Source organism: Columba livia, chromosome 4, assembly GCF_036013475.1.
Source record: "Columba livia isolate bColLiv1 breed racing homer chromosome 4, bColLiv1.pat.W.v2, whole genome shotgun sequence".
In the NCBI taxonomy this organism is placed as follows: domain Eukaryota; kingdom Metazoa; phylum Chordata; class Aves; order Columbiformes; family Columbidae; genus Columba; species Columba livia.
In genome coordinates this window covers 58,909,552-58,927,045 of record NC_088605.1, presented here as the reverse complement: position 1 = coordinate 58,927,045, position 17,494 = coordinate 58,909,552, and the positions used below count along the sequence as shown (strand labels likewise).

General features: G+C 38.7%; 1 protein-coding gene across 10 annotated transcripts in view; it reads right to left on the bottom strand.

Moving 5' to 3' along the window:
• INPP4B (inositol polyphosphate-4-phosphatase type II B) overlaps positions 1–17,494 on the bottom strand; it is a 310,584-nt gene that overhangs the window by 14,360 nt on the left and 278,730 nt on the right. Inside the window, exon 27 of one of the 10 annotated variants that reach the window (XM_065061991.1) lies at positions 9,058–17,285. The exons of the other annotated variants lie outside the window; for them this stretch is intronic. Within the exon in view, the coding sequence (XP_064918063.1) occupies positions 17,243–17,285 (43 nt within the window). The 3' untranslated portion in view covers positions 9,058–17,242. Of the gene's footprint in view, positions 1–9,057; positions 17,286–17,494 lie in introns of those variants that run through there. 10 annotated transcript variants of the gene reach the window in all.

Sequence of the window (17,494 nt, the reverse complement as noted above, 5' to 3'; positions counted from 1 at the left end):
TCAGGTTTTAAATACTTTCTGTTGATCATGAAAAATCTTTATGAATCAACCCTTTTCTTTTGGCAAAGATTTTTTTTAGCCTTTTTTTCCCCACAGTGAAGATAAGTGGCAAAGCTGACTTCAGCAGCAGAAAAGGCTTGCTGTACAACTAAACAGTCATGCATGAAGAATGATGCGTAAAAACTGACACTGATTTCTAGATGTTCAAATGTATGGGTAGGATGACAAAAAGTCAGAGAGAACTGTTGGTGTAAACTGAGTATTACTTTGTTTCATTTGTAATTTGGATCATATTAAGTGAGAATGGTCTTGAACAGCAATGAGTATAAATTTGAATACTGTGTTTTATACCCACAATTTCAGTATATTAAAGGAAGAATGTGACTACTTCTGATTTATGACACCAATTCACATAATCTCTTTGTGGGATTAAACAATGAGTGAGACATAAAATAAATCATAGAAAAGACCTGAAAACCATTCTTCATTTCAAGTAAATAATGCCAGTTCTTAAATTACTTTCAACCAACATACTATTTTTTTTCAACACAAAACCAGTTTGAGATCTGATCTGTTCTGATCCCAAGCATTCTTTGAGTGCCAGTGTCACACACAATAGGTGGGTGTATTAAAGTAAGGCAAGTTAAGTGCACGTGTTGATTCCTTGATCACAAAAGATGCACCTAAACCTGATTTCAGCTGGTCCACAAGTGTTGGTGCCAGGAGCACTACACATGGCAAAGCCAGCTCCCCTACTTCGGCCATTAACCAAAGCCACCTACCCAAAAATGCACAGGCAGGGATGCAGACTGCAGCAATCTGGAGATAGCACCCCAACAGTGCTATCAATCAACCACCTCCTCTTTTCTTTGGCTGGTTGATTTTAGTAATAACTAAGTTTTATAAAATGCAAGCAACCTAATTGAACCCCAAATGCACTACTTCCACTCACACCCTTCAGAGGAAATGACAGGGCTGGGCTGAAACTCTCATGAAGTGTGTTGAAAACATTTGTTGTCTTTTCTGCTAACAGGTAATATAGAGAGACTTTGAAGAACAAATCCTTTCAATGGAAAATTAAGAGAGTGGATGTGAGTGTTTTCTCTGTACTTGTTTTCGTTTAGTATTGATTTAGAAGACAGCTAAAGTTTTTTGAAGCCTGTTCAGAGAAGGGAATATTTTTCTTCCCCAAGTAGCAAGGAGGAAAACTGAAGCTGAATTTTTTTAAACAACATATCTGTATATTTTTCTAAGCTTTTTCTCTTTGTTTGTTGCCACCACTCACATTTGTAAGGTAAAGTTTACGTCAAACGCTGCTGTAGGGTTTTCAGCAAATTTCAAACATACTCTTCCAGTTCCCTTCATCATATCTCATATTAGCATAGACCATCACTTTCTAGGCAAAAATAGCACTGTACTGATGAGGAGAGTGAAGAGATGAAAACCAATACAGTTTTGCTCCTACAATTTCCAGAGAAAATGACCTTTTCAAGATTTGCAATCACTACAAACAAAAGATTCCATAAGCAGTGTGTTTAGCTTCTGCATCCCTAAGCCTTTGTTAGCTGCAAGGAATAACCAGATTATAACATAGGGGCAAATATCTTCCTCTCCATAATAATGCTACATTTTCCTTAGTGTTATAAAGAAATTAAGGACGTGATTTGGCCCAGTGCAGTCACAGTAATTAACAGTCTGCCAAAGATCAAAGATGCAGCTCTCAGCACATGCTCTATAAACTACATTCAGGACTTCTCAAATGGAAGAGTTTGCTACACTGGCAGCATCACTTAATTATGAAGTAAGTCACTGACAGATGAAAAAAAATGCCGATTTACTTCTCGACCTGAATTAAACTATCAAATATATTTATTATATTTCCCTTACTTTGTACGCTGCAAGAAAAACACTTCAAGAATCACTTCAGGAAGACATCTCATGGTGCTCCCACTTGCCCAGTTTTCCAGAAAAACCCTGTCTTTTGAAATAACTTCAGTATCCCTAGAACACGACACTGAATGAGATTGTGCTGGTGGCAATTTCAGCACCTCCTATTTAACACTCTAAGAATGCAGTTCTCACAACCCAGTCAAATCTGAAACATTAATCCTGTTATTACTCATGTTCCTGGTCATGTTTCTAATCACTACAAAAACCAGTAAGGCTTATTCACATGCTTAGAGTATTTGGCTTGAAAAACTGAGCCAGAGGCCAGGAGTTGAACAGAAAAATCTACAGTGCAGCCAAAAAGCACATAGGCTGTTAATTAGAAACACTTCAATCCCCCAAATGCCCATGACAATGGCAGGACATAAGGAATTCTGCTTCCCTTTTAATTTCTAACAAATGCTAATGCCCTTCAATTATCTCGTAACATATCCCACATTAATGTCATGGGGAATGATGCTGCCTGTCCACCCAGGGAGATGTGTCAGCAGTCACAGGCCTCTTTTTCTCTTTGTTTGGCCTTGCTCATGGCCAATGAAATACAAAAAAGTGCAGCTACCTACTCTGATCTAAGGGGGTTGCTGCTCTCCTTGTCCTTTGGTTAATGCACGGTTTCGGTGGCTGTGGGACAACAGCACTTACAGGATTCTAGTAACTAAACAGCTTCCCTTTCTAGCATACATTTACTGCACCAGTAGGATCACAGCAGATACCAAGACTTTCAGACCGCTTGAATCATCCTCTGCTGTGAACATAAATACATGTGGACAGGTATGTAATGTTCTTTTTTAAAATATCTCAACCATTCTCATAGTTTTACTCTCAATTAACCTTTACTAAAAACTAAATCAGCTTCACATCATCTCACTGGAGCCCAGCTGACACATGGAAAAGATGCTGGAACCATGCTTGTCTCATTTTATTACTATTTAATTCTGTGTTAGTCAAAAATAAATTCTGTAATGTGCCATTAGCTCGCTGCTACTGACAGCTTAAATACAATCAAACAAACACAAAAGCTGAAATTAAACAGCAAAAGTAATTTTTAAAAATTATCACTGCCAAACTACAGGCTTCTCTTGTTCTCTGATTAAGACACAGAGGGGGCAGAGTTGGCTTGTACACAGTTTATCTACCACTAGATTAGTACTATCATTCCTCCTCTCTTAAAACACAGTTAAAGCAAACAAGTAGCAGAAGGACTCTAAATGAGTTTCATTCAGTTTTGCTCTTTGCATGAGTATTTAAGGATGGCAGATAGAAGATGCAAACACAGCTCAAGGCATGTGAGTGCAGGCCAGAAAATTCACTTGCCCGATGAGTATGCACATCAATGCAGACAGAATACTTCAGTGTATGAAATAATGACATTTTCCCAGAGATGGTATATTGTAATGAAATGCATGCAGAACACTGTAGAAAAATTAAAACACGATAATCCATCCTAAAATGGAATTACTTACAGATACTGGAAATTTCAGTGGAAAAATGACAGTTTTACATTGGGCCAATAACGTTCTCTTGAGTTCTGAATAATTAACGACTGAAGAAGTCACAGGCAACCTGAGGGCAAGGACAGACTTCTCTACCAAACTTTTGCTTCCCTAAAGAGGAGATATTTTATTTAGAAAGCTTCCTCTCCCTTTCATTCAAAGGATTAACTGCATATTTTTACTATGGAAAAAAAGCCATGAGTAAGTTCTTTTGAAAAAGTAAATACCTCAAATCACAATGGTGGAAAAACTAGCACAACATTTACTGAAACACTGGAAAAGTCTTGGGGGTGAAAAAAAAGAAATGTATATTTACTTAAAATGGTTAAATGGTTGCAGAATTTATAGTGTTTCCAAAATTATGTAAGCTCAAAGTAATTATGTTCAGAAGAGTTGTCTAATTAAAAAGTTCGCCACCAATATATATAAACAGCAGTTTAGGATAATGGCATTTGTTTGTAGCTGAAGATTTTACTCAGGTAGAAGTGCTGGGAAAATTTGGTCACTTCATGTAATGCAATAGAGCTAACCCAGAGTGGTGAGTCTTCGGGTCTTTAGGACAAATTTAAAAGCCCAGGCTTCCCATATGCCTACAGAACATTCACAGAATGCCTTGAGAGACCTTAAATGGGGTGGTTAACCAGCCTTCATGGCATGTACTGGGAATCTGAATTCTTAACCTAGATATTCACATCGTATCTGAAGTTTTACGACAGAAACAGCTTGTTAGGAGTGCTGCAATGAGTTCACAGAATCACAGAATCGACTGGGTTGGAAAAGACCTCAGAGATCATCGAGTCCAACCCTTAATTCAAAGGGCTTTGGGAAATATTTCTCCAATGGTTAATTGACCAATGTTTTTTGTCCCCCCACCTTTACAGAGCTTTACAGGTGCCAGCCCATACTTGTGCTACCAGTGTATCATTTACAAAATGAACCATGCAAGCCTCAGATTTTCTTTCTAGCACCATAAATACAGTCCAACACAATGGTTAACAACACAGACTTTCAAACTCGCTTGACTGCAGACTATTTTTAAAGGGCAGTCTTGATTTTCCTCTGTAATGCGAATAAAAGAAAAAAAAGGTTTATGAGCAAGTAATTGTCTATTTTTGACTGTTATGATGTGGTACAGAACATTAAGCTTTGCAACAAGATTAAATGTCTTTTCATTTCTCTTCTGGCATTCCATACCCAACGGAGTATGGATAGCAAGTTTTTATTTTTGCCATAAAGGATCATTTGACTTTTTCCTCTCCATCGTAGTGTGTATTTCATTTAATAAACTTTATAATAGAAAAAACCACTACTAAAACTACTTTGCTATTCAAGGATTACAATTCAGAGAGGGTTCATTTAGTTCCATTAGCTTTAACATCTGTGTTTTAAGTTGGAGATAGCTTCAAAAGTAGCTATTGAGGTAATACATTGCTTCATTTACAAAGGAAATTGGATGCTTAATGCATTTCACAATGCAGCAATAACAAAGTGGTAGTATTTGCATAAAGCAGCCCACAATAACAGCAGGTGTTGGTCCTATCTGGGAAAAAGTCTTTTGACTTCTACTGGCCCAGAGTGGGCTCCTTAGCCCACCTGGTTACATGTTACCATAGGGATCGGTCAAGTCCACACTATAGAAAGCAACATTTTGGAAGGTTTCTCACCTCATCCGTGCCTAGAGAAGCCAAATACATGGAGAGAAGATGCTTTTCAACTTAACTCATTGCCTGGCCTCTTAGTGCAGAACAGACTGGTCAGCAAGGACTGATCCCAGCAAAACGAAGATCCACATTCCCTTCCATGCTTGTGATATGGCAGGTGCATCTGCTTGGGGCAGGGGACGGGACAGCGAACACCAGAGACATCCTTCTGATAGCAAACTTCTAGCCAGTGTTTGTTGGTGCAGTTCCTTTGACTTTGCCAGAGCTATTCTAGTTTTATTGCAGGTAAGGCTGTTGATGAGTATATTAAATGGATGTGGCACAAACCAGTATTTTAGAAAAGACATACCTGTCCAAATTCACATATGGGGGAGACAGTGCAGACGGGATTGTGAAACATGTTCGTTTTACTTTCCAAATGGTTTTAACTATTTGAATCAACCTCTGTTTCAGAGGATCAGTCTCTTTGTCTTACTAACTCATTGTTTCCAAGAATTATCACGATAGCCACCACAATTATATTTTCTTCTTTTGGATATGTATTTTAGGTGGCTCTGATTCAAACCTAAGAGCTGAATTGTAAATGTTCTTACTATATTAACTGTAACAGCAAGCAAAGCAGAAAATCTCACTCAAGAGACAAACATTCTCAGTACAGAGCCATGTCTGGAAAACACCTGTACTATGTCCAAGCACTTGTATAAACATGCAGGAGATAATAACTATAAGTTCAAGTTCATTACAGCCTCATTTCAATTTTTACCTTGGAATTAAACTGAGAATGAAATGAATCTTGTTATCCCTATCGTGCTGTACAGAGGAAGATTCTTTGTGACAGCAGGAAGAATGACTGCCTTTGAGACTGAAAACAGAATTTGAGATAACTATGTCACAAAATTTAAAAAAATTCAGCTAGGACTACAAATACCTTCCTAGACTACTGTGTTATGCTTGCTCAGCACCCTCCTACCAGCGAATACTCACTGTCTGAAAGTGAGAAAAAGGGTCTGATTTGCAAAATGCTACTACACTCAAATTGCATTATCCTCCCTGAAACACCAAGAGCAATAGCTCTATTGCATTACATGAAGTGACCAAATTTTCCCAGCACTTATACCTCAGTAAAATCTTCAGCCACAAAGAAGTATCTTCACCTGAATATAGTAAAGCTACGAGGCAAGACAGAACTTGAAGGTCTCGGGTCTTTTAACTGAATTGTAATTGCCAGTCAAAGCATACGAAACAATCAGAAACCACAGTGATACAGGGATTAAGTGCTCTAGAAACTGTTTGTGGTTTAAATATTTGTAAATATTATATTTTGAAAATTCATTTCATGAATTTCATTTCACATAATAAAGCAGCAACATGTGACAAAATGAAATGCACCAGTTCCTACATTTCTACATTTTCTTTGACTATGCTTATGTGCGTGTGCATGTTGTGCACTATACCATACAGACCACCATACTCAGGAAGCAAAACTCTGCTGTATGCAATGTTACCTTGTCAAAGCATGACTAGAAGGTGATTTCAGTTTTCTTTAGCCAGAAACATACTTTACTGATTTTTAATCTAATCTAATTTTATTTAAAAAAAAAAAAAAATCAGTAACATCTATCAGATTAAAGAAAAAAAAAAATCAGTACAATATTTTTCTGGCTACAATTACACAAATTACAGTCAGCCAGACAAAAATCTTGGTCATAAAAAGTACTCTACTATTTCTGTAGAGTCAAGTAAACAAGAAGTGCGAGACCACATCTACCCTAAGGCTTCATGAAACCGCATAATTTTTCCCTTGAAGAAAGAGCTGAAGGAAGTTTCAATGAGAACACAAGACAGTATCCTACAGAATGGAGCAAGGCAGGTAAATTGGGGAAAGTCAATCCTACAGAAACAAACCCAACACCCCTCTAGTTGCTGGTGCCTCTTGGACCGCTTCCACTGCACAAAAGGGAAAGCAAACAGCACAGCATCAGCCTTACAAGCACTAGCTCACTTTAAGAATGAATTCAAGCAGCATCTTCGCGTGACAAATGGTGTTATTCTGTGTAACAGAAATGTCAAACTATATTTAAAGCAACTGTCTGCAAATTTGCTGATAATACCATTATAGCAGCAAATTTTTACAGAGAAAGAGGATGCAGGGAGAGACTTTCTCCCCGAGGCAGCGCTGCAGTAGGAAAGAAGGAGAGGCATTTGGTGGGTGTGATGTTGAGGGGGCACTGTTCACCAGCACTCGGGCAGTTCACACACCCTTGGGGCAGCAGCCGGGGGGAAAGAGGCTGTGACTGTGAGTGTGGTACAGCAGCGTGAACCCCAGTAAGAAACAGAGGGGGGAAAAAGAGAATTGCTAATGTGCAGAAGAGTGAATGTCAGTAAGTCACTGAACCTGATAAGCATTGCTGTTGCTCATTCAAGTACAGCAACACAACTGTTATTTAAAATAAACCAGACAATTAGAAGAGACTCTGGTTAAGACAAAGTAGATTCAAATTCAATTTCCAACGAAGGAAAAGACTGTGTGGTCATGAGTGAGTTGACATCTCTATATCATTTTCACTTTTCAGAGGGGGAAAAAAGTGGCACAAGTGCACTTATTCATCTCACCTTCTGCTTGTCAATTATAAGCTTTTTGAGTCAAGAACATTTGACATTAAGTGTTTGCACATCTGCTCAAATCTCAGCTCTTGACCTACTTTGAATACATTTAACTAGTGCTTATTAAATGAAAGGCATTTAGTCCACAATGCAGCTCACCATGTTAGCGGTTGCTACATGGGTGAAAAAGTGGAGAATGCAACACAATTAAGAAATGACAAGGTATTAGAAATCTCCAAATTTTCTTCAGGAAACAAACTCATGTTGCATCTTTTTTATTGCAAGATCTTAAATGAGATAGAAATCTTAGAAATACCTAGCAACACAAACTAGTAGCAACAAAGAAGTGGGACAGAGCATATTCCAAGTAGATACTGATGACAACAAAAAACACTGAACATATCAGACATTTTAAAACTCATGACTAAATATTATAACAAGTCAAAGCAGACTCTTCTGGAATTCCAGAATCAATTCATCGACCTTTGAGATGGAGATATTATTGTAACTGCTTGCCTTTTAAAGGCACTGTGATGCTACTTCGATAATTTCAAAACCAGCCAATAATGCCTTTGACATAGTGCCAGTTTAGGCATTTTTATTAGCTTTCCTGAGGCATTCAATGTAACAGCCATTTTATTAGCTGAAATCAACTTAAAACAGAGGTCATGCTACTCTTGGTTTAGCTGAGCTAAAATGATAAAATAAAATTAAAACCAAACAAAGCCCCCACCAACCAAACAAGCAAAGCCAAACAAAATAACACAAACAAACAAACCCACACAAAACCCCCCCACAAAAACCACACCAGAAAACCCTCCTCCACCTCCTCCCCTACCCAAACCAAACCACCTACCAAAACAGACTGAAGGCATTGGTTTTTATTTCCTGTCTGAAATGCATTATGAAAAACATTCCACAACAACCTACTGTGGACACTCCCATCTTATCACAAAACCACAAAACAGTTTGCTGGAAGTTGTTCAGCAAAACTTCCCGTTGCTGATTACTTTGTATTCTGTAGATGACCCACTGCCAGCAGTTATGAAAGAGTTAAAAATGAATTTAAATTAAACAAACAAACAAACAAACAACAACAACTTTGGAGCAGTGAGGAGTGATTTTTGCAAAATTCATAGAAAACTTAACATTAGTTTGACAGGAATTATACAGTTTCATCAGTCTTGCTAGTTTACCCAAGACACAAACTCTTAATCAGATGATCTTAGAGCAAGATCTTTGTTATAAACATGTGACCAGACTGCCCCTTAATACTTTCTTTTTTTTTAGTAATTATTCATATCTGACAATGCCGACTGTTGACTGGGGTGGGTCTGTGGCTGAGGAGACAATTTTTGGTTTTTATAAAGCAAGGGGTAGCTCACTGATCTGCTGCTGATAATAATTAGCTGCTGACTTTTTAGTCCCTCTTCCTCTAGAAGCAAAGGTTACATGGTAGTGCTTGGTGTGAGGGGAAGGAAGATGCATCTGAGTATATCCTCACAACCTGTGCACACATTGACTGAGTTCGGCTAAATTCAAACGAGGAATAAGAAACTTCAAAGATGATTATGTTCATACTGGTGTATGGAAATACACAATCAAGCTGCAGAGAAACACTGCCAAAGCAGGGGGCTGTAGCAAGAAATATAAGTTGCTTATACATCGGGAAACCTGTTATGATGAATGAGAGGAGCTGAAAGAGAAGGAGATCCCTTAAAAATGCCCAACCGCAGAAAAACTTCAGTTGGGCCTCAGACAATCATTCCCCAAGAAAGTCTATAAGACATGAAAAGATATAGAAAACTTCTAACCACCCTAAAAAGAGACAAAAACACGGTTTCATGCTTCTTCACTGAGCTAACTACATCAGTATGGTAAGCTTCAGTCCTGCCAATAACAGTATTTATAGTAAAGTTAAAGTTACAAGTGTTGGTAATATTTCAGGAGTTATCGAATTACCCTCCAAAAGCACTATTTTCTCTTTTAAGGAATAAAAGGGAAAGGCTACAAACAAATGAGGAAAAAAAAAGAAGAACAACGATACCCCTAATCCCACAATACTATGATACTATGAAACCTTTTACACAAGGCTAAATGAAGCTTCTGAGTACCACAGGCAGAGGTATCTCTTCCCCCGTTAATAGGCAACCTAACTAGGAGCTGGGTCATATACCCCAAATATTCCAGCTCATAACAGAAGTTTCAGGGAGCACTGATTCCCTTCCCACTCCCTGACCTCCTCAGTCTATGGGACTTAACCTTGGTTAAGCCTTGCTTGGGATCCCAGAACCCTGCACACGTAGAAACTCTGCTCCAGCACTTTCCTGGGGCATTAGGAGCACCTCCAACAGAGGAGAAAAGCCAGGTTCTTCTCCCGCTGCTGGAAGACAACACGGACATGGCAACATCCAGGTTGGGACAGACGCACAGCTAACCCAGTGCCCAGTGATGCTGGCATCAGGTATGTTCAGAATCACAATACAACCACAGCACCACTAAGTCTCAGGGTGGCAGAAACCCACTTTAACTGGAATTAACCATGGAGTGATTTGGCTGTGCATTTTGGGAGGACTCCAAACTCTACTTCGCATTAACGCCCTTACAAACACATAGTTCCTATTCATACAGATTATAATACAGGCTTAGGCTATTAAGAATGCAAGTTCCCCAAATTATCTCCCAAATTTATCACAGAATGATCCAGAGAACAGGATAGCAATATAATGCTTCTGGCTCTGGTTTTGGGGGTAGTTCCAGCCAACTACAGATAACATCATGGAAGTAGGAAATCCATAATAAGGGCATAATAGTCCACACGGGAACTCATTTGGTCATGCCAGTGCAAACAGCTGTCAGAACTTGGACTGCAAGGAAAAACTGAGCGACATGTTGCTGCGAGGTACGCCAGTGCAGATCTGCCAGTGGTTGCTGTAATGAGGAGGACACTGTTACGAAATGTCACCATACCTGAGCTATCACAGAAAGTAACAATAAGAATCCACTACTAAATCTCACTCCTTGAGCTGAGCAAAACTACTGTCAAAGGAGTTCCTCAAAATATCACACGCTAACGTGATGCTGCAGGAGAGAATGAAACAAGGGAATGCTTACTGGAAAGAGGAAATAGAGCAGCAGACTGAAGGAAAAACAAACAAACTCCAACGATTACAAACAAACCAAACAAACAAAAAAACCACCACCACAAACAACAACAAACAGGGAGGTTATGGAAGAAAACTGGAAGAGGGATGCTGGATGATGAAGAGATGATGATTGTTCAAGGAGGCAGCATTCCTACAAAAGAAACTAAGTTGGATGAAAGGATTAAGGGAGCCTAAAATGAGAGCAAAAATAGACCTAGAAATGTCTGTTACCTGCTCCATACATAGGCCAACTGGAGCTATAAGCTGTATACTATAAGCCACTGCATCATCTTTCTCCTGAAGAAATGTAGACCTTCTATTACAAAACAACTTTGCCAGAATAGCAACTAGTTGCTACTCTTCTCTGTGTCCCCTCCAACTTCTCTACAGTCTGTATGCGGCTGCGACTGCAGGAAAAAAGTTATGAGTTGTTACTGTCCATGTTACACTATTCTGAGAATAATACAGTTTTAGAGGTAGATAAATTCTTGAAGAGATTGAATTTGTGATAATTCTAACCAGCTATTGTATGCTATTACTACCTGCTTATTCTCATTTCCTGTTCTTATCTAAATTTTAGGCTTGGCAGTGTTGCTTTTCCTGAGAGATTTAGCTGTACATGAATTACCACAATAATTCAGCTGTGGCACATAGAGTTTTAACAGATAATAAATATGCATACATGACTTTTCCCACATACTCTCTCACAAAACCTTAATAGAAATGAACGATAATAGGAAGAAACCTAGTATTACTCACCCTGAGTTTCTGATTTCAGGTAACACTGAGCCTTTCATGGAAGTTCTGAATAAGCAATAGCATAAGCACTAAAGTACTAACTGAATGAGACAATTAATGAAGTCTTCCATGGATGACTAGAAGAATCTCAAAAGTGAGCATCAAACAATATTTTGAGACAGTATGACTGCTTGCATGCTAGATTTGCCCAAGCATGGCAGGTAAAGTCCAGGAAAACTATAGTCCTGTAACCTAGGTATGACAAACATGACAGAAACATTTTACATTAGAAGGGCTTTTTTTAAGTGTAAACTGTGCAAGCACCTTCCTTTAATTAATCAAGATGCAATGTTTAAAGTCACAGTTGCACTATTAAGGAACCAAACACAGACTGTGGCACTAACCTAGAAAGCAAATTTGTTGGAGAGGGTTTTTACATTTGGCTAGTTTTGAAAGCTAAGTGAGCACAGTGTGCACCTGGTAATTAAATACATATCTTTCTCACTGTCTGTACTGAATAATTAAAACATTCACTGAGAGGGAAGGCAGAGCTCAACTCCCTACGCTCTCATTTGGATCAAGATATGGCTAATATGGGGTAGTTAACAGATCGTTCACCCCGTTGATATATCAGTAAGGAATAAAAAGTACAAATCAGAGCAGAAAAATCAGAGTAGGGTGAGTTTTTTATTTAAATTCCTTTAAATCTGGTTGTCAGTTGGAGAACTGTGTCACACACATCCTTAAGTGAAAGGGCAAGGACTTCCTTCAGCAAAAAGACCACAAGGAAGCAAGGTTTCTTTCTTATCGTCAGAAAGCTAAAACCCAAACACAGCCAAACATTTTCCTTTTCAAAGGAAAAGGAACTTTTTTTTGGGCTCTAATACACTGCAATTGGTAAATTAGTATGCTTGAGTATTCAGTAGTTAAAAATTGCTGTCAGCATCTGAGTCTTCTTGAAGTACCCAGCTTTCCAACATAATGATGGAGAAGCAAGTGCATTTCAAGGACTCACCCAGCTAATGCTGGTGTCAAAATTTAGAGACAATACAGATTGCTTCTGATGGTACTTTCCCCAGGGAGTGACAGAGAAACAAAGCATTTACTTTAGAAATTCTGGTTTACTGCCTGTTGGAAAGTTACACGTTTTGGTGAGGTAGCCTGGGGTCACATGTCTAAATACTCCTTGCAAAGTGGCAGAGTTTTTACTGTTTTCCCTTGAAGTCTCCTTTCCTCCCCAGTGATTAACCCAAGAATATTATTATAGGCTGCAGGGGAAGGGCAACTATAATTAAATTCAAATAATGCTTTCCATTAAGATTCTACTTTCAACTGTTAGTCCAACTAGTACCTCCCTGCTGAAGAGCAAGATTTCACATTCTGTACCAACGTAATAAAAGTACTAGAGACATAACTATCATAAGAGCCGTCTCCTGCTAGAATCTCAAATCACCTCTTCCTAACAAAGACTTGTTAAAATGCAGCGGGTACGCACTTTGAGGATTCAATCTCTGTTGGAAGTCTGTGAGGTCAAGGGTTAGACAAGACTTTTCCCTGCTGTTCTTCTCCTTGGCAGATGATAACTGCTGCAATACAAAGCAAAAGCAATGAGGCAGGGGGACTGTCTCTGCTCTTCTCTCTATATAGTGACTGAAGCCAATGCCCAAGCTCTTGAAGAGAAGATAGACAAAGCAGGGGAAGAAAGAGCTACCAGAGGGAAATATTCAAGCAATAGTCTGTTGAAAAAGAGGAAGATAATAAAGTACTCATAAGTGTTCTCAGGGCTCTGACCAGGCTGTTGATCAGAAAGTAGTCTGAAATTAGAATTTGGGAAGAGGTTGGAGAAACGAGATACATGAGAAATGAAACTTCTGTAGTCAGCTAGAGAACATTCCCCTGCAAAACATGGACTCGAACATCTGACCCAAATGAAACAGAAAAAAAATGTGAGGGACTATATTACAGAACAACTGCAATTTTACTTATTTAATTTGCCCATGTAGGAGCCTGAACCTCACCAATGACATTCCTGAGCCTGCTATGTGCAAATAAAGTGGTTTTGGGTTTCTTTTTTTTTTCCCCTTGGCGCCCTTTTTTTGTTTGTTTGTTTGGGTGTTTTTGTTTTTTAAGTCTTAAAAAAAATATAATTGCTTCAAAGACACATTATAAAGATCATTTTTGTGAAACTGAGTAGTCATATTAGAAAACCTTAGACCTAACACAGCCTGTTCAAGCTACCGTTTGATATTTTGTCTGCAATGGTTGCCTGCCATTCTCCTTCCACAAGTCTGCTCAGAAATAGACCTTTATTCTAAGGTCCAACAAGGTGCCAACTGCACTGATTCTTATTACATCTTGTGGCCGTCTCACTCCATTTTGTTTTCTTTTCTTCTGCACACTGTTGCTATTTTTAAAAAGCAGTAATTTAGTTTTAGAAAACAAAATTGATGGTTGGTTCAACACATCAAAATTGGACTTTGCTGTTACTTAATGCCAGGCCCCTTTCAATACATTAGGTAACGTAAATCTTTCCATCTAATGTTTGTACCTCAAAATATAAATGTTCAGTTTCCAAAGAACCATAGAATGATGAAAAAAATCTACTTTGGAAGCCAGGCTCTCCCTTTAGAGTTTGTTTACACTGCACTAATACTCTCAGAACAAAAAAAAAAAAAAGGTCAGATGAGTTGGAAAAAAAGTTGGAAAAATAGATGGTTAGAGGAGAACATGTGTTTCATCTTCTATGTGGTCCATCACACGCTGCATTTACTGCCACAAGCTCTCAGGTGTAGGGTGAAATCTGTGATGTGAAAGATCTGCTGGTGAATCCCAGTCTCTCATCGTGTCCCTTTGCTTCTGCTTCCCAGTCCACATAACAATCACAACACTGGTTGTCTGGCGTAGGCCTTTCCGTGGCCAAGGTCTCTGTCAGCCGAGAGCTGTGGATTCCACCCAGAACATCTGAAGGTCCCTGATTAAAGTGCTATTGCACCTACTCCTCCTTCTCAACTCACACACCATTAAGATTATCTTTAAGAAAAGGTTCCCTCACACAGCTATTTGCTTCATAATTGGGCCATCAAAAGTCCATACCTTGTTGCCTAGACCATCCATTCTTTGTATTTGTGATTCAATCAGATTTTTGATAGGCAATTTGTCTAAAATAATCCAAAATATCCTTGACTGTTGTTTCAGGTGAAAGAAGTGTGTCCTACATTGAGTCAAATTTTGCATTTAATATCTGAAATATCTGACAGGTATTGTGCCCTGCTAAGAATGATTATAGAACTGAAAGCCTGAAGGCTTCGCTGTTGACAGGGGATTTGTCATTTTGTTTGCTTGGTTTTAGTTTTGAGGCTTTGTTGGAAAAAAAGCTCAAAACCCAGGAGATTCTGAGGTTACTCTCAAAGGCCTCCAAAAGGGGCCTTGTCACTGAAACATTACAATTAAATATGTTCAGAAAAAAAAAAAGTCAAATGAGTTTTACAGAACTGCTTCATAGTGTTCTGGCTGCCAGAGTCCAACCTCCCTTACACAGTCGTCAGCTCTAAAGACAAAACTGAGAACTGTGTGACAGATACTGCGATAAACTCAGGTAAATCAGTTTTGTCTCTTCACTGCCTCTTGGAATATAGTTGACATGAATGACAAGAAATAGTCACATATTTTTGAATGGAAAAATAAGAATATTGCTGTTCACAAAAAAAGGTGATTTGAAAGCGGCAGCAACATTATAAATATGATTCTAGTCTGATGTGAAATGCAAGAACTTGATACAGAGGGGATAACATACTGATTTTCCTCATTCAGCACTATGAATGTCACTAAGATCAATGGAAATCACATACACATACCAATAAAACTATAATATGTAGAATTATTTATGGAATAGCCGCTTCACATATACATCAGTTGTAGCATCATAATGGTTAGTTGCACCCAGAAGACAAAACCATATATTATTGTGATACAGCTTGAATTCCTATCATAATTTCACCGTTTTTTCATAAGCCAGAAGGACAACTAACAGGATTTTTGCACAGTTTTTTTTAAAGAAGCAATAAACATCATATACTTTATCACTACAAGGCAGCGATTCCACTTACAAACCAAATGCTTAAATAGTGGCTACTGGCAGTATTTTCCAAAACAGTGCTGTGCAACGTACATTGAAGCACACAAACTGAAACATCTGAAATTGCCTCTGGTTTGCTCAAAATTCCAGGAACATCGAGAAGCTGAAAAGCAGCAGCACACACAAGTCCAGCATCTCCAAACATCTGGTGGCAAAACAAAAAGCACTAACCCAAAAGCCCACACTTCCCTTTTACACCAACCACCAAAACTGTGTCAGCATTGGCAGGAAAAGAAAAAGCTTTGCAGCTACACAGGCACCTTCATAATTTTCATATCTCAAAATTACGACATTTCCAATAATGGCTGCTTTTGAAGCGCCATTTACTTTTGCAACTCACTTTGTTTCACAGTACTCTCTATCTCCTACTGTTAACTCTTGAAAGGAACCTTTCAAAGATCAATCCAATCTGTTACGATGCTGGATGTTAAAATTGACTTTTTCTTGTCTACTTGCTCTTTCAAAAGGCTTAAAAGTGATTTGTGGCAATCATCATAATGGGATTTGATTGACAGAGTTTAACTAAGTAATCTAGAGAAGATTCATTGGGGAAAATGGATAAAACTGTAAATTAAATGGTGAACAGATATTTTCTCTGTCTGCTCTTAAAACAAAACAGGTTCTTTTAGACATGAAAATCTTTCTAAAAGCTTCTACGTGTAGTCAATGAAAAGCTTAGAAACGCCCACCATAATCTTCCAAATAACACTTTGCAATAGTAATCAAATAAAAAGAAAGGATGAAAGGGCAAGCATCACAGCAACTACCAAACAAGTCTGGTGACCTTATTCACACAAACCTCAAAAACACAGCTGCCAAACTTTCATCAAATACAATGCAGGAGCTTTAGTTGAAATGCTATTATTAATATATGTCTTCCTGTGGAAACTATAGCTTTCCTCCCACCTCTCTTTTGCCTGGCTGCTCTTTCCTTCCCAGTTTGCTCTCTCAAATTGTCTTTCTCTGCCGTTCACCTTTCTCCGCCCGCCACACGCAGAGCGCCCAGCCGGAGGGTCCTGCTGTGTGGGAGCGGGAGGAAAGCCCAGCGCTGCCCCTACCGCTGCCCCACAAGCACCTCCAGCCCCAGATGGGCAGTGGGGAGGGAGAAACAGTCCCCGCTGAATGTCTGGAGCACCAAAGATACCAAAAAAGCACCCAAAGACAGCTTTTAAAACTGTCTGACCAACTCTCAGCGGTGGGACCATAGAGCTGAGTACCATGTATCCCCATTTGACATTTTAATTCTTCTGTTCTGACTTTTGGGATTTCACTCATCAGGCCATGAGAAAATAAAGTAACTTTGCAGCTTTTTTTTTTTTTCCTTTTTAATTAACCTCCAGTTGTACGAACAGTGTTATACAGATCTAGTTATTATCCCGATGCCGCAGGTTATTTTGTCTGTTACTGCCACTACTTGCAAGGGCCTTGCTTTAAGTCCCAGACAATCCTACTGCCAAAGTCAAAATTATTACCTTCCATCCAACATAGCAACTTCTTCAGTTCAAGGTTGTTTCAAACTCATTTACAATATATTGGCAGGGTAGAACTTCTCTGTTTTAAACTACAGCAAAAACATAAAATTAAAATTTTTGTGATGGTGCTTCAAGCTCATATACCCATCTGCTCATTTACTTTTTAAGTTTTCTCCAGATTTTTCCATGCTGGTCACAAATTCTTTTGTGACTCCAGTTTATTGTTATCTGTAAATGTATCTAATGTGTTAATCTTCTCAGCTCTCAGATCAATTATGTGATATAAAAGCACTCAAAG